Here is an 18,792-nt window from a genome sequence, read left to right as displayed (position 1 = left end):
AACGTGTCCCACTTAAAACAAACAAACAAGCAAACAAACAAACATAGACCCAGGTCCTAGTACTGATTGATATTTAATCCTTCATAGCAGTCATTTTTGTGATTTCATTAAGGTTAAGCTAAAAAGATTTAAAGCAGTTTGCCTCAAATTGTGTCTTTATTGTTGCATAGAAAAAAAGAAGAAAACTCCATGAACTCCTTAGAGAAAATATAATAATAAAGAAATATAGAAATATAATAATAAAGTCACTATAGAATTTAGCAATAAACAGTTTTCTCAGAAATCAGTTGTCAAAGGAGAATGACTTAACAGTCTTTGGAGAAGAAGTAACAATATTCATCCCTTGCCAAATTTGCAATATTTCAGTTGAAAAATTTTACAGACATTATAGAATACAAGTTGGCAATATCTTAATATTACAATCCTTCAATTCCATTTCTAAATATGTAAATTTAAATAAACTCATGCAAAGCACATGCAAGAGCTTCTATTTCATTACCAAAAGTGGTAGAAAATGGATAACCAAATTGTGCATTAATCCATAATCAGAATACTGTGAAACTATATGACTAACTGAAAGGGATGCATATTTATTGATATGTATAAGAGTTGTAAATATAATGCCGACATTAAAAATACAAATTGAAGAATACTACTTATGTTAAATATTTGTGAAATATTTAAACCACATAAATGATATTTTCAGTTGTATTTTAATGAATGTTATACACGGGTATAATTTAAAGACTCACAGTTCTATAAGGCTTATTGATGAAACAGTGGTTCAGTGTCTCTGTCCCTAACATCTTATCTCCAAAATCAACAATTTTGACACTTTTAGCTGATTATTTTCGTATGTAACACTGTATCTCTAAATAACATATACATACTTCAGCATCTCACTTTTTAAGGTTTATATGTTATCTATTGATTTTGCAATAATAAAGGTAAGGATTTTATTCTCTTTCATCATCACCCTCTATAACCATTACGTCACTCCTATTTATCGAAATATTAGATCTACATTTACTATTTATGTTGTTACCACTGTGTGAATGCTATCAACAGATCAAGAAGTATCATAATGATTACTTGTTTTTGTCCTTAAAACTATACTTTCCCTGAATAACTGTCCTGTTTTTCCTATCTATCAATAAAATAACTCCAGGTAATCTGCTTCTTATATTACTCTTCTCCTTGTATTAATATGCATCTGGCATTCTATCAGTTTTATCCTCTGAAAGAAATCTTTCCAAGAACAGTCTGATTTCTCCAGTCAGAAATGTTTGGCCTCCATGGCTGTAATACACATCTCATCTTGGGATCATCCTTGATCATATTCTGAGAATTTTATTTTACTTTATCTTAGTGCTGGAGACATATGTGCTAAATCTACACATCTTGATTTATACCCTTGTTTTGATAGAGGACATCATCCAGTATCTTCCTAAGAAAAGTTGAATCAGAGGTACAAAAGAATATAAGTTTATTCAGTCTTCACACATACTGCTAATTCAGCTGGATATAAAATTTAAGGTTGGAAATTTTTTTTTTCTGAAATTTGAAGACGTTATTCCATTCTGTTCTATTATCCAGAGTTGCTCTTCACATTCTTAAATGATTGATTTCTGATTCTTTCTACGTGTATTTTTGGTAACATTTTTCTCTCTCTCTAGGAGCTAACAGACTCTTCGTTTTCATTGTTGTTCTGAAGTGTCATGTCAAAGCACCTTTGCATGACTCTATTTTTATCCATTTTACTGATCACTTGGTATGGGGTATAGGTTTTCAATATGTGAACTTGAATCCCTCATTTTCAGGTGTTTTTACTTTAAATATTTCTTTGATAGTTTTCTTTCTTTCATTCTCTTTTCTATTCTTCTGGAATTATTCTTTTAGAATGTTTGACCTTCTGACAAGTCCTTGGAAAGTTCTTATATTCACTCCTCTGTATCCCAGGTTTTTGTCTTGTTGCTTCATTTTCTTCACTGTATAATCATCCCTTTTATTGAGTTTTTAATTTCAATAATACATATTTAATTTTCAAAAACTCTTTTATTATACTGTTTCATTTTTATGTCTTGTTCCTGTTTCATGGATTCATAGCTGAGTGAGCAAGGAAGGTTGGCAGTCCTGGAGTTCCATAAACACAAGTCATGTGTGGTGATCACACTTCCCAAGATGTTCCCATGACCTCACCTCCTGATATTCACATCCTTGTGTAATCCTCTCCTCTTCGAGTGTGAGCTGACCTAGTGACTTGTTTCTAATGAATTGCATAGGCAGAAGCTATAGAATATAATTTTGGAAATTAGGTTGTAAAAGATTATAACTCTTGCGTTGCTTGCACTTTCACCTTCTGGACTTGCTTCCTTTTATGAAGCAAGATGTAATGTTGAAATGACTCATATGGAGGGAAACTGAGGATAGCCTCTGACTAAGAGGCTGCACATAACCGAATCCTGCCAACAACAAAGTGAGTGAGCTCGGAAGTAAATCTTTTGCCAGTTAAGCAGTGAAATGACTACAGTTCCATCCAACTGTTTGATTTCAGCCTCTGAGGAACCATGAAGCAGCAAATCCAGCTACCCAGTTTCCAGATCTATAGAAACTGTGAGGTAATCGATGTTGTTTGAGACAACTGAATGTTGGTGTAGTTTATTTCAGAGCAATAGGCAACTAATATAAAATAATATGCAGGACACTATTCTTATCTCATTCTACCTGATATAAACTAGATCAGAGGCCTTCTGTTTACCTTTTTAATCAGAGAATAAGATTCCTGGTATGAGTGGTGTAAGGAAGAGGGCAGCGTACCTAAATAGTTTAGGGAAGAGCATCTTGGAATCCAATTCTTTTTTTTTTTTTTTTTTGAGTTTTTTTTTTTTTGTATGTGTGTGTGTATATATTTTTATTGAAGTATAGTCAGTTTACAATGTTGTGTCAATTTCTGGTGTACAGCATAATGCTTCAGTCATACATGATCATACATATATTCATTTTTTATTCCCCCCACCATAAGTTACCACAAAATATTGAATATAGCTCCATGTGCTATACAGTATGCCCCCATTGTTTATCGATTATATGTATATTAGTATCTGCAAATCTCAAATTCCCAATTTATCCCTTTCCACCCATTCCCCCACCCTGGTAACCATAAGTTTGACCTAAACAAGCAATTCTCCAATGAAGACATACAGATGGCCAAAAGGCACATGAAAAAATGTTCAATATTGTTAATTATAAGAGACATACAAATCAAAACTACAATGAGGTATCACCTCACACCAGTCAGAATGGCCATCATTAAAAAGCCCACAAATGATAAATGTTGGAGAGGGTGTAGGAAAAAGGGCACCTTCCTACACTCTTGGTGGGAATGTAGTTTGGTCCAGTCATTATGGAAAACAATATGGAGATTGCTTAAAAGACTAAAAATAGACTTACTATATGATCCAGCAATCCCACTTCTGGGCATATATCCAGAGGGAATCTTAATTCAAAAAGACACATGCACCCCAGTGTTCATAGCAGCACTATTTACAGTACCCAAGACATGGAAACAATCTAAATGTCCATCGACAGATGACTGGATAAAGAAGTTGTGGTATATTTATGCAATAGAATACTACTTAGCCATAAAAAAGAATAAAATAATGCCATTTGCAGCAATATGGATGGACCTGAAGATTGTCATTCTAAGTGAAGTAAGCCAGGAAGAGAAAGAAAAATACCATATGATATCACTTAAATGTGGAATCTAAAAATAAGACAAAAGAACTTATTTTCAAAACAGAAACAGACTCACAGACATGGAATCCATATTCTTTTTGAAATATCCTTCAACTAAAACTCATATTTTTATCCCATTATTCCACTATCAGAATTATCTAATGCTGTGAATTGAAGACCCTTTTTGGAACTTGTGGTAAACATCAGGTAACAAGTTAGTTTTTCCACCTGGTAATTTAGGATTCAACATTCTTGGGCCTCGTTGATTATCACTCAGCCATTTGCAGTCTATCTCCCAACATATTTTTGTATTGTATTCTGTCTTCTTGCTCATTATAAATTAGTGTTTGTTTTTTAAATCCCTTTGTCAATAATTTTAGTAGAGTTTTAGAGGTAATCTAAAGCAGATGCATGAGTTCTGTCTGCTATCTTTATACAATGCACAAATTCATCAGTATTTTTTAATGCTTTTAAGCAAATACGGGAGCCATAAAAATGTATTCATGTGTGGTTAAAGGTACAAAAATATTTTATGTAGTTGTTTGCAATTTTATAAAATATTTTAATGTCAAATTTAGGTTTCAAATATCCTATTAAAAATATTTGGTCTACGTGATTGAGTTCTTGAATTTTCGTATTACTGCACTACATGATAATAAAAATTTTAATCCACTAAAAGTGACTAGAAAATCCAAAATGGGAAGATATAAAAATTGACTTCAAGTAAAACTGCTAATGGAACATAATTAAGATAGTTGATGTTTATTTATCTAGTGCTTTTATTTTTTTTTCTGGAAAAGAAAACCTTTACACACAAATAAAAAAATTTTCCCACAGTGTGCTTGGAGAAATCAAGTCATAATCCTATGTGCACATGTATGATGATATTTAAAAAGAGATGTATTTCTATTTTCCTGAAACCAGCCACCTGACATTTCAAAGATAAGAAGTACTGCTCAGCTTGAATGAACTCAAAAATATCTCTGCAAGTGTATTTGGACTCATTCTTTGAAATGTCAGTTTGGGACAAAGTGATATGAGTTACTCATTCAGTACTGAAATATGTGCTGAGAGTCTAAAACAAGTTTTTTAGGGAGAAAGAATGATGTTGAAGAATATATTTTGAATAAATCAAGGAAGTAAAATGTGTATGACTATTATTTCATTAAGATAATTATCTATTATTATGATACTTAAAGTTTAAATATAGAAATGTTATGAAATTTGTATATCAAGATATGTACTTAATTTTCTGAAATTTTTCCTTCAAAAATTCTTTTCTATTAATTTAATGTTCTGTTGGCTATTTCATTTGCTGTTTTGTGTACATGTTGAACATTTTTGTGTGTCCTAGTATTTTCTTTTTACAGAGCTTTACTATATAATTGGATCTGATTCATCCTGTTTTTGTCAAATAAGTTCAAGGTACAATGAGAGTGGCTATAAATGACATATCATTAAAAAATTAGCAGTGAAAATTGGCATAACACAGGGCTCAACAATTGTACTCTTGGGTATTTACTCCAAAGATGTGAAACTTATTTTCACACAGGAATTTGTACACAAATAGCAGCTTTATTTGTAGTAGCCCAAAGCTGGAAACCACTCAACTGTCCTTTGATGAGTGAATGATTAAACAAACTGGTACCTCCATACCATGGGATAGTACTCAGCAGTCAAAGGGAATGAGCTATTGATATACCAACAAATTGGCTGAATCCAAGGAAATTATGCTGAATGAATAAAGCCAGTCTCAAAAGAGTACATATGACACAATTCCACTTATGTAACATTGTGAAATAGCATAACATAAATGGAGAATTTATTAGTGGTTTCCATGGGATAGGGTAGAGGATATGTGTGGATAGAAAGAGATAACATGAGGGAATAGTTCAGTGATGGTACAAGTATCCTAATTTTCCTGGAGGTCATACAAGGCTACATTCACATGTAATAAAGTTTCATAGACATATACACTCATACACACACACACGCAAAAGTGCATGTATAACTGTTGAAACATGAATAAGCTCTATAAATTGTACCAATGTCAATTTCTTGGTTTTAATTTTGTATTATAGGTTTATCATGTTAGCATTGGGGGAGATTTAGGGATACAGGAAAGGATCCACATGACTTTTTTATACCTTCCTTTGCAATATCTTGTGAATCTATAATTATTTCAAAATGAAATTTCTACAAAAACTCACTTTTAGTAAAATAGTTTTGACAGGCAAAACCTTAAGAGAAAATGCAATGTTTTAGAAATTTGCATTCTAGGACCCTGTCACATTTTGAAGGTACTAGTGTTCACTACTATTCACCTCCCATTGGGGGCTTACAAAAACCTCTGTCCTTAGACTCGTCCACTGTGTCAGTCTGCAGGAAGGCTTCACACACAAGACATGAGCCAGAGCTTGGAAGTGATTTTTTAAAGTACCAAAGGGGAAATTACTATTCTGTCTTTGAGGGCATTTTTTATCATTCTTTTTTAAAATTTTTCTAAACATGGAATGGAATTTGATTCTAAGACACAGTAATACTGGGAAGATATTTTGTAAAGGTAAAGAAAAGGAAGTTTTTATTTCAACCTAGATATTGTGCTCTCTAGAAAAATTATGTGTTTAATATTTAAAATATATATTTATGAAATACACACCCATTTTCATATTTTTGTTAATTTCTACTTGATAAACAAATTTAGCCTTAACAATAACAATTATTGGTGGACCTAAACCAAGGTTTTGATTTGTAATGTATGTTCATGCTTAGCCCTTTTAGTGGGTCATGTTCTTCCTCAGAGGCAATCAGCACTGACAGTTAAATTTATTTTCAATTATAGCCTGAAAGACCTGATAGTATCTTTAATGGAATCTACTACTTTTACTACAAACCATTGCTAACATTTTCACATTTTCACAAGTCAAATAATAATTTTTACTGATTCTGTGATAAAATCCTCCTCTCTTTTCATGTATTTTAAGAAAACTGCTGTTCAAAGCCTACACATTTTGTAGCAAAGGAAGGGGGATGTTGCCAGTTATGAAGCCAGTGTGGAAAAAAGACAGGAGCAGAACAGCCATCAACCAATTGGGGGCAATGGAGATTCCAGGAGGAAATGCATCAAAACATGATGTATATAACAGAAAGTATGCCTCCCAGAATTGTCAGAATACTTGGAAATATTGTTGACATGCCACAAAAGTGATTAAGTCAAACAAATGATCTTTTTAGAATAGGGGCTAACTTAAAATTTTTTATTTTAGAAATTTAGGGTAGTATAAGGTTACTCATTATCACCATCTCAACTCTCTTCTATTCCTCTGTTTCTCCTTCTTTCTTTTATTTTCTCTGTGTGTGTGCATAAGTGCATGCACATTTTCTTCTGAAATTTGTTTACTTCTAATTTTCTACTGTTATATAAATAATAAATGTTAATAGTAGAAAACACAAAAATAAAAAGTAGAAATTATCTCACCATATACAAATGCCATTAATGGCACATAACTTTACACATTAAAAAAACCACTTTGTATATGCCTTTATAATTTGATATTTTAGAATTACCTTTTTATGTACACATTCTTCCAAGCATTTAAATGGCTCCGTGATGTTTTATTATACAGATGTATTTATCACTTCTTTTGAACATTAGAGTATTGGTGATTTTTAGCCATTAAAAATATATTATGTTTAATCTTTTAGTCCATTTTAATTAATTTGCTTAAATTTAATAATTGTAATTATTGGATGTAAAGCTACCCACATATTAAAGGCACAATGATACTGTAAAACCACCCTACAAAAAATGTTCTGGATTTACTTCTCACACACCAAGTATGAGAGTACCTGAGATTGTCACTGCCAATTTTTGCCTAGAAGCCTGTTCCATGGACAATCAACAGTGTCATCAGAAGCCGGGTTGCAAATGTAACCCTTATTTTTTTATGTTATTGGGCAAATATATTAGTTTCCCCTCTAGCAAACAATAGCTATACATTATAAAATATGTTCTCATATGAGTGGCTTATTTATGAATTTCAAGTCAGTATTTGAGCTGAATTTAATAAAAAACCTTTCTCTGAATATGAAAAATCATACAGCTAGTTTTTCACATATCAGCAAAGACTTCTGGAGTTCAGAAGATGGTTAGAAAAGTGGAGATTTAAGTGAAGTGAGTCACTCTCACAATGTATCACTTCAGTCTTGTGACTTTTCTGAGCATACTTTTCCTCCTTCTTCAGCCCTGAGAGTCCTTATTATTTCCGCATCTGCATCTTCATATGATGCCAGTTGTCCAAGACGCTGGAGGCAAAGAGTAACCATCGAACTACCTGGCAAGTCAGTGTGGCTCCTCATCGACGTCAGCAGCCTTGGCCTCCTAGTCCCACACGACGTGGGTGATCATAGCACTGTGCTGTAGGGGTGAGTAGAGAATAAACCAACCACCGCCACCAATGATAAGAATCAGTAGCTCTCAGATCACTGTAATTTATTTGAATATCTTGTTCCTTATTCTTCACTACAGAACTCTCTACTAATACTCAGAGACAGTGGAGGATTTTATCTTATTCTCAATATTCATAGAAAAGAGAAAAAAATGAGTGCCAGAATATGATGATGAACCTGTTTAATAAGTGAAGTTTCTGATGAGTAATGCTTTCATGTATTGTTAAGTAATGAAAGAATTTATATATTTAAACCCTCATTAATTTATTAAAATGCTATTAATTCATTATTTTAAAAATTAAATACCCAACTGATAATTAAATTTAAATAATATTAAATCTAACTTTGTTAGGTAAAAAATGTGGGCCATTAATAGAGAGAAGGGATTCTAGAACTTTAAAAAATTTTCTTAAAAAACAAAGTAATAATGAAACTTTTTAAAATCTTAATTAAATTAAAATGCAGCATATAAAATAATCAATGTGTCAGCATTAACCTGGTTGTGAACTTCAAGAGCTACTGTTGATTACTTAAATATATTTTAATCAATCTTTACCTTTGGGATCAAAATAATTAACATCATCATATATGTATCCATTTCAGGAAATCATGGATCTGAAGAAGTAACTTCATTAGAGTATCTTACAGTTTCATTAGGGGATCCTATCATTTCATATCTAAAACCTACCCTGGGTTAAATTTTGCTTGGCTTTTGTTTTTTTTTCCCAAATTCTCCCAAGGAAAGAAGGTAGCAAAGTGATGAAAACATTTAAAACAATTATGTAAAAAACTGCTAAGATTAAATATTTTAGGAAACATGTTCTTTGGTTTATGGAGTTTTACTTAGATTATTTTTATAAAGATTGTTGCTTGTGTTTTCTACCATGGTTTACGTGAGCTTCCTGCCGTCTGCTTGTGCTAATACTACCTGTCCACATACCTCAGTCTTGTTATTTTCTTGATTTGGTCCATTGTCTCCTTTGTATACAAACATATTGTGTATATGGTTTTGTGTACATGAGACAGTCTTTTTCTCTATGTAATGCTCATTTAGGAGCCTTCTTTTCTTGTTTTCTTCTAATCATTTATCTGAGCCATACTATGTTATTTGGCTAATTCCTTTTAGATTTAAATAAACCTGAAAATTGTAATATTTTTATCTACTAACTGTTCCCATTTATGCAGAATTTCTGGGTAGTCCTCTTTTTTCTTGAACAACTGGTTATCAAATTTATTCTTTACTTTTGTTATATTAGAATTTTCCCACATAGAGTTAGTGCCATAGGTTAAGATTTCCACATCTTACCAGCTGTTGGACTACTCAGGTTGCCTAATCTCATTTCCTCAGTCTTCTCATCATTAACACGGGGCTAATAATTACACAGACATGATGGCTGAAACGTCAGTGTTAAGCAAAATAATTAATGTCAAACATCACATAATGCTTCACACACGGTAAATCTTCAGTAAATACAAGCAAGTCTGTTTATAAAATTGCTTTTGTTCTACTTGAATGCCGTGAAGATATATTTAGATCTATTAATATATAGAATTTAAGTATAATACCTTTTATAGTATAGTAACCATTCAAGGTGTCTTATCAAGGTATTCTGAATATCTTTTCTTCATGAAAGCTTAGTACAAAAGGCAGATCCAAGCAGAGATTTAGAGAGATACCAGCCACTTTCTCCACTCTGAAGCTATAGTAGTTATCCCAAACAATGAGAAATGCAAACTTTGTAGCCTTTGTGCAAACCAGTAGTATGAAGTAAAAAGACAAACCTAGTTTTCATGCAAGGCCATCATCTAATGTAAGTATGCTAAGGATACTTCTATGCCAAGAAATCAACACATGGCCAAATATAAGATTTCCTTTGAGATTGAGGCCCAAGCCAAACCACCCTCACTTTCTTCCTGATTAACCTTCATTAGACCAAAATATGACTTTCATTGACGTCCCTGGGGCTTCATTTGACAGCTGTTCATTCTTCCAAAGGTATGTAATAAATATTATTAAACAACCATGAGAAAGATGGCTGCTATTCAACGTGGAGAATACGAAGTACTTTGCATTCTGTATTCTCAGTTCCATAACAAGGAGAGATAGTGTAATTCCCCACTATAGGGAACAGTGTCCCAGGTTTTCTTAGACATACCTAGTTTAAATTTTGGCTCTTTATCTCAATAGATACAGTTAGATAATTTGTTCCAGATTTTAATTCAGGAGATAGTGTCAGTGTGTTGATTGACATAATGCATAAGCTTTGGGTACCTGGAGAAGGAGAACCAACAAATCACTTCTTTCTCAGAAGAGACAACATCAGTCTTGAATGCTTGACTCTCCTTGGACACTGAGTAGGGTTTTAGATGAGAGATGTGTGTAACAGGATGGGATGAGGGGAATGTTAAACATTTTTAGAGGGTAGGAGCTTCTGTAGAGTGGAGTGCCAGATGTAAAAGCAGAGAGGTATGAAATGATTTAGGAAACAGGGAATTCAAAATTTTAGTGTAAAATAAAGTTGAAAATTTGAGCCCTTTATAGTAGAAGGCTTTCAATGATAGGCTGAAGAAATTTGGTAATTTTGCAGTCAATAGTAAATAATTGGAGTTAGATGAACAGAGTAGTAACAGAAATGCAAAGGATATGGAAGAAAAGGGAACTTGAAGATCATCTTCTCCACATCCCTCATTTTACTGACGAGGATACTGAGGCTGATAGAAGTAAAACAAGCTCAAAGCCCCATTTAATGACCTGTTTCATACACAGCATTATTATGTATTCATCGGCTTTAGATAACTTCCTAGATAATTCTGTTTAGATATTTTTAAGTAACTCAACTGTAAATTTGGGAGGAGGGGCTTACGTTCTGAATGGTCTTCAAATAGAAACGTAAATTTTAGCTTTGCTTCTCACTGTGAGGCTTTTTGCCAAACTGCAAGACTGATTCACTGCCATTCCTCTAAATTTGCTTCATGCATTTGGAGCACATTATAATAGAAAGAAGCTGCTTTTAGATTTCTGGTGCCAAAACATTTCAGGGAAAAAAAAAATCAAAGATGAGCTTCCACCTCTTTACAAAATTGCATCACTGCTGTTTTATTCTTTCATCTTTATTGCAAATATTTAAACAAAAAACAAATGTCATCAGCTAAAGAGTATGAGAAATTTATTCTGAAGATAAACAGGGCTCTAGATATCAGAGTTGGTGAGCAGACTCGCCTTTATTAGATGTGAGTGCAAACCTAATCTTCACTGTAATTACTATACACCAAATTAAACGAGATACCTTTCTTCTGAAATCACACTTTTTTTGTAGATGCTTGCAGTCTGTTTTTTAATGCCAGTATACTAAAACTGCCCTTTGGCAGTATCTCTTTGAAAAAAAAAAAAAGAATGAGAAAATTGAAGAAAAAATAATAAAGCAAGAGAAGACATAATAGAGGTGAAACATGGAAAGTTAATTGTTTTAAACTGTTTTTTCTTAATTGTTTATAAGTCTCTCAATGCAGCAGAAGACAAGAAATTAATTTAAAAAATCTTGAAATTAATTGACCCGTGCTAATTTCACCAGAATTAATTTCATATATCTGCATATCATATTATTTCTAAAACATTAAACATTCTATCAATGAAATTAATGAATTATATCATCACATCCTAAAGTATCTGGGACAGCACAACACTCAATAGTCAAATTCATTGATTCCTACAATCTCAATCATAGCTCTATATTTAGAAATTCTACCATTTACTTTGAAGAAAATATTGACTAATTATCCCATTCCAGCTACCAAAGTATTGCAAGAATAGAAAGGGTCAGTAGCAGTGAGCGATGGTTTAAGAAACTAGCCACGGACCAAAACAGCCTGCGAATGCTTGGCTGTGTGTGACGACAAGGTTGTTGATGCCACAAGCCTATGATGGGCAGCAGGCAGTATGCCAAACCAAGGGACCCGCTTCTCTAAGGGCTGGCTGCTTAACTCGGGCTGATTTCCCTTCAGCCTCCCAGGAGCCCCGGTCTTCGCAGGCGTTGTCAGTAGAATTCTTCGCCCTAATTATCCGCGGAGGAAGACGTGCCTTTCCCGGAGACCGCTAGGCAACACTCACCACGGCAGCTTCCAGATTACTTCCCCCCGTGGGTGTGTGACTTCGTCTAAGCAACTCACACTTACAGTAGATTCTCACTGGCAGGGCTGCGAGCAGCAGAGGGCGGGGGAGCTGGGAAGAGGAGGAGGGAGGAGGGTGGGAGGCGCAGAGCCGGGAGGCCGAGGAGACGACGGAGCTCCAGACTCAGCAGGAGCGCGTCGTGGCGGTGCAGTTTCAAGCTCGCCTGCCCAGCCGCTCACACATCGCCTCCTCCCCGAGCAGCGGGAACCGCAGCAGCTCCGGGCCGCCGCCGCCGGGCTCCGCGCTCCTGTCCGCTCGCCGCCGTCAGTCCCTCCCCTCGTCGTCGCTCAGCCCGCAGCTGTTTCCTCCTGCCTCTTTGAACTCTCTGGATCTTTTCCTTTGCTCGCCTCTCCCGTATTTTCCCCACCCTGTATTTTCCCAACTCCTCTCCTTTTCTCCTTAGCCGCCCTGCTTTTTTCTCCTCTTTTTTATTGAGGAATTCTGCTTGACTTCAGATGACCTGTCTTCCTTACCTTCGTCCACTTAAGCCCTGAAGACTGAAAAGGCGCCTTTATCTTCCTCCCAGTGGCATTTCAAAGCCCCCCAATCCTTTAAAGTCTAAAGAGGCAAGGAACAGGACGCGGGACCTTCTCGGCACCCTTGAGTCCAGTCCTGAATTGCACTATCAGCCGTAACTAGTATTTCATTGAACCCCACGGGAGAGGAGCAGGGAGCAAACTTCAGCCCTCTCGGAGGATCCGTGGTTCCCACATTTGTACGAGCCGCGTGCCAGAAGGCGAAGGAGCCCACGGGGAACGAGGAGGAGCCGCGAGCCTCTGTCGCCCACTCTGCGAGGCGAGAGCCGTGAGCCGTGGACTGAGCGGCACGGGACAGCGGCGGCGGAGGCGGCGAGGAGAAGATGCGGGGTTCGGGGCCCCGGGGTGCGGGACGCCGGCGGCCCCCAGGCGGTGGCGGCGACCCCTCCAGCACCCCTGCGTCTCTGGCCGGCTGCTACTCCGCACCTCGCAGGGCCCCCCTCTGGACGTGCCTTCTCCTGTGCGCTGCACTCCGGACCCTCCTGGCCAGCCCCAGCAACGAAGGTAGAGCGGTGGGGGTGGGGAGCGCCGTGGCCCCGGGCGAAGGGGCGAGGCGGGGCCTGGAAGCGCGGGTCTGAGCGCTCTGGACGCGGCTGCCGCGGATGAAATCGCACCCTTCGTCTCGAACTAACATTTGTTTTCCGCTTTCGCTAGCTTTTTCCCTCGCTCTCCGCCTTCTCTGGTTGCATTGTTTGACATTAGCTGCGGAGTGCTCGGCGACGAACCTGCCAGTGGACCGAAGCTGGCTGGGGGGCTGGGAAGTTGGAAGCCGGGGTGTGAAAGGGCGCCGAGACCCTCGCTGGGTGGTTGGGTGCGGCTGTGTCTCACTTGAAGTGCGTGTGGAAGTGATATTCCGGGCTTGAAGGATTGGGAACTGTTGGGAGCGCAGTGACAAGGATCTCGGGAGCGGTGGGGCTTTTAGAAACCGTTATTTGAGGCCAGGGATGGGAAACGTTGTGGAGGTGGCTGAATGCTTTTATTTTGAGAGAAAGTGCCTTCTGGGAGCTGTTATTTAGGGCATCACCAGCTGCTATTCCGGGGTGGGTGGTGAGAGCCGTTATTTCTAGAGGGAGGGGAATGGCGTAGGACGAAAGGCGCCCCACACTGTGGGATGCCCTTCACTTTGGGGGTTCATAATCACAATGAGGCAAAAGTGGAAGAAAGCAGAAGGTGGGATGCCGGCGGGAGGGGGAGGAGGGTGGGGGTGTGTCGCCGCCAGGAAGGTGCTGCGGAAACCCTCTGGTCACGTCTCCCCATGTTTCCGTGAGGGAAAAGCCCCGCTACGGATCCTGGAGTCCCCAGCTCTCCTCCCCACCCCCAATCCTGCGCTCTGGACCCAGAAGACTGTCCCCGCCTTGCACCGGGAGAGTAGGGCTGGCGCGGGAGCAGCACCTGCGCGGCGCTCGCGACTCTCGGAGCTGCGCTGAGCCCCTCGGCCTGCGGGCTCTCTCTCCCTCCTCTCACACGGCCGGACAGCGCTCAAAGGCGCATCTCTCTAGGGTCGGGGGCAGCACCTCAGATCCGGGTCAGGGCTGCGAGAAGCCCTCAGCTCCACCACGAAAACATCGGAAACCCTACCCCCTCGGCTGGAAGACTGGGGTTTCGATTTGGGGCTCCACATCCCCCGCGTGAGGCACAGAAACTTCGGAAATTCCTTCCACTCGTGGGGCAGGGAACACTGGACGGGAAAGATGAAGCAGCCGCGGCGGAGTCCTGTGTGTCCTCGTGACTTGCACGGGTTGTGTCTTGGCTGTAGGAGAAGGCGCTGAGCTGGTTTCGGAACGCTGCCAGCTCCCCAGCAACCGTGTGAAAAGCAGGGCAGATCGAGACTCCTCACCCCACTCCATGAACTTCTCTGTTTAACCTTTAAATTTATTTTTAAAAGTCTGATTTAAGAATTATACGTAGATCCATCTATCTACCTACTACCTACCTACCATCTCCCATGCTTAACCCAAGCAATCTGCGTTTTTTACCTTCCCTATAAAGTTAAAAAAGTATTTTCTGAAGTCGTAGTCCTTTTATTAGCATCTCGTGTTAGATTCATTATGCTAGAAGTCCGAAGGATTATGACGGTTAGGAGTCCTTTTATCAATTTACTCCACTGAAAGGGGCATACTGGTTTGGATTTAAAGAGTAATTGTAATAGTAATATAATCTATCCTTTCGTGTTCCCATTAGGTTTCAGTTTCCCCACCTTCCCCTCGCCCCCAGGTGTGATGGGGAAGGGGCTTATCTAGAGGTATAAGGGAGTAAGTAGCTCTTGGTTAGAGAATGGGAAGAAATGAAGTCTTTGGGAGGGTGGCGCTAAATGGGAGCAGAAGTAGAGGCTATTCCGGGAGGAAGAGGCAAAAGGAAATGGAAGCAAGGAAATAGCACTGGTCTCCTAAGGTGTTGTAAGCGAAGCTGGAGTCTTGTGGAAGGTAGACTGGATGATATTACAGACTTAACAACCACAACTTGTGTTTTCCTTCCCCAGTGAGTCGAACACGCAGCAAAACTTGGGCTTTAGTGAGATGGGCTCTAACCAACAATGAGCTGAGCAGTACTTTACCACCCAGTGTTCTGAAGACACTAAAAATAAAAGCGTGTCTGTCTGAGGCACATTTTGTAAGTCTTTATTTTACCTAATTAGAAATAAAATTTTACTGTGTACATATTTCATCTCATGCATCCCCACTGCCCAATGCAGTTTCCCATCTTTCCATTAGTATCATCCCAGACCTTCAATATTTATGTTCTTCTCCTTTTTGTTTTTCCCCATGATACTGCTATTCTGAATCAAAGAACAAAAATATAAGATATTTATAACAGTAATCGGTTTGTTTATTTAAAGGTTCAGCCTCGAGTTTTTAAGTTTGTTTTTGACTGTTTCTGGAGGGACTTTGAAAGATCAGGGGCAGAAAGATTTGATGTGTGCACTGACTCCATTAATAACTTGCTCTCATACACTTTGCTTTCTGCAACCTATTGATACCTATAGATATTTCTCATACTGTAGTGTATATACACATCATATATGTGTATGATATGAATGTTTCCATTATGTGAGAAAAAAATTTGAGGCAGATAGAAATAAATGTCAGTTTACATATATAATTGGTATTCCAGTCATTTTAAAAATTTAAGTTTGGTAGACATAAATAAGCAGAATTGAACAGAAGAAATAAAATATGTATCTAGAATATTGGACTGATATGAAATGAATGTTGGAATACACTGGATAATAAACAACAAGAGGAAAATTTACTCTTTAGACTGAATTCTAAGATAAGGTAAATATATCTTTAATTGTCTTATTACACACATTAGGCATAAAATAACTTGTGGAAGAAACCTTTGAACTACAGTGTGATACACAAGACTTTTGCTGTAAAATAATCCAAGGCATATATAAGACAAAAAACTTATGTATGATCAAGCAGGACAAATATTAGCAAGTGCATCAACAAGTGAAAATTTTAATAGATTTAATAAGAGGAGCATGTCCACTGTTATGAATATTAGAGGTGGCCCTGGACTTACTCAGTAACTGCCACTTTTTCTGTCTGGAGATATATTTGTAAACAAGCATTATTTGACAAGTGCTTTTCGCAGCAGGGATTCTTGGCCAATTACTGCTGAACAGCTCTGCATTGAAAATGATTCACCCGCAGTGAATCAAGCTTAATTCATTGAAGCTACAGTCAGTAATGTCCCAGTAAAGTGCTTCTGACAGTTGTCAGCAGTTTATATTTGAAAAGTCCAGTTTCTTGTCTCTGAATGTTTTGTATGTTTGAGAAAGTGGGATGGATGGGACTCTGGGGGGAAAGAAGCACACACGTAAGGGGAAAATTTGAGGGGCTTAACTGTTTGAAAAACATTCATAAAATGTAACTGTTTTCAGTGGGAAGAAAGAAAAGGAAGAAAGTTTGTTTTAGGGTTTTTCATGGTTTATAATAGGACCAGGCCCATAAAACGATTGGACAACATAATAGATTTGTAAAACTAAATGGCTTTGTTTTGTGGTCTTGTCATCCGGTTGTAATTCATTTCCTTTTAAATAAAGAAGCAGGACCCCATAGAAAAAGGACAGTAAAATTATTCCCTCACCAGGATGCTACTGAGCAAAAAAAGAGAGCCATTACCCCTATTTGAATCATAGATTGTTGGAACTAGGAAGACACCATGAAGAGTTTTGGCTTTTTACTTTATAAACCATGAGTGGAGAGCAGAGGCTTGGGTCTTGAAATTTTAAGCCTTTTTTGAGGTAGACAAAGATCTTCTTGGGTGTCAGGGCAACTTGTAAGAGGATTTCATTTCCTCATATTAGGCAGAGAAGAGGTTGGACAATTCCTGCATTTCTAATGGGTATTTCTCCATCAGTTGAAAACATTATTGTAATATTGTCACTTTAAGTATTGTTAATTCTTTATTTAAGCCTACAAAGGGTATAACCGGTATGGGAAATGGATTCATGTTTTTATGCTTAAGAAATGTATTATTTGCCACTATTTATATTACTAATACTCTGCTCTACAAAATGTGACCATTTAGAGTATTTATACAAGAAATATCAGAATGAGACGACATGCTATTTATAGACAAACATCCCCAAACTATTTAACTAAATATTAAACATTATTCAGTATTGCTACTGTTGAGAAAATGACTATGCTTTAGTTATTTTCACTGCATTTTTGTTTTTGACTTGACCACTTAAATCTCCTTTGTTATTTGCTTCAGTGGCCAATTAACTTCTCTTTCATTTGGAAGAAACCTTTCTACCTTTGACTGTAAAAATAGAGTATAATATGCATGATTATATTAACTAACTATATTCATTTTTTCCTTTTGAGTCAAGCTTAATGTTCTTTTTTAAAAAGAGAAATGTGCTGTTAATATCCTGAAGAAAAACTACTGTAAAAAGTATTGATAACACTTTATACTTAATTTTTTCAATTTAAATTAGCAAATACTTTTCATTTTACTAATGAGTAGCTTGAACTTCAGTTAGCAGAGGTATCTAATAGTTCAAAGATGATTATGGCATATTAGTTTTCATAAAGCATCAAAATTAACTGAAGTTTGAACATTCAGCCTTGCTTATAAATCATTAAAAATTGATTGCAGTATTCATCCTTTTGTTTTCTTTTCAGTAGGGGTGACTTTTAACTATAAAAACAATAGGAGAGCTGAAAATATAGTTCTTAAAACCTTAGAGACTGAATGATTCTTGCTGTTCTCGTATCTCTGATGAGTATATATTTATCTATAAAACAGAATAGTTCCTACTGATGTGCTCTGCTGGGTAAATACATGTTTAGTTATTTTATCAAAATTTATATAATCAGTTGGTTAGGTAGTGATTTCCTCAAAGGAGTTATCCTAGCCTGTTGTATACATAAACACACCTAGTGGTATTTTTAAATGACATTTAAAAATGTATCATATATTCTATTGCAGAGTAAATGGTATACTTGTTTCTATGAATGTATACAAAGGAAGTTAAAATATAAAATGAATTCTAAAGGCTTTGTAAACACAGATTAAAATAGTCATATTTTAAACAAAAAGTTTAATAATACATAACTTTAAAATAGCAAACAAAATAGGTATATTCAGTAAGGTGTATTTGATTTAGGAAATGAGTAACGTGATCTATTCATAACATTTTTCAAAGCACTATATAACAATTAGAAAACTGGAAGATTTGACCGTTGTTTACTATGAAGATTTTATCTGAATTATCAGTTTCATTGAAAATGTAAATGATCCATTCTTAAGTATTTGGTTTTTAACTTTCAAAACAATGAACATCAGTACTTAGGAAGTCTCCCTTTATCATATATTTACTTTTCCCTTTTTAGTTTCTGGCTTTCTAGACATTTGTTTATTCAGAGTTAATAAAATAGATTTTAAAGT

At 36.8% G+C, this 18,792-nt stretch overlaps 1 protein-coding gene across 5 annotated transcripts in view; it reads left to right on the top strand.

Annotated features, from left to right (window-relative positions):
- The first annotated feature begins 12,449 nt into the window (after nucleotides 1-12,449).
- Nucleotides 12,450-18,792, top strand: part of EPHA5 (EPH receptor A5) — a 309,727-nt gene continuing 303,384 nt past the window's right edge. For 3 of the 5 annotated variants that reach the window (XM_031469750.2, XM_064484989.1, XM_064484988.1), the window contains exon 1: nucleotides 12,450-13,392. In XM_031469750.2, the coding sequence (XP_031325610.1) occupies nucleotides 13,212-13,392 (181 nt within the window). In that variant the 5' untranslated portion in view covers nucleotides 12,450-13,211. The remainder of the gene's footprint in view (nucleotides 13,393-18,792) is intronic. The other 2 variants (XM_031469727.2, XM_031469736.2) reach the window with 2 other exon arrangements.

The sequence above is a fragment of the Camelus dromedarius genome, chromosome 1 (genome assembly GCF_036321535.1).
Source record: "Camelus dromedarius isolate mCamDro1 chromosome 1, mCamDro1.pat, whole genome shotgun sequence".
NCBI lineage: Eukaryota > Metazoa > Chordata > Mammalia > Artiodactyla > Camelidae > Camelus > Camelus dromedarius.
The sequence above is the reverse complement of the archived record's forward strand: the minus strand, read 5'-3'. Positions and strand labels throughout refer to the sequence as shown.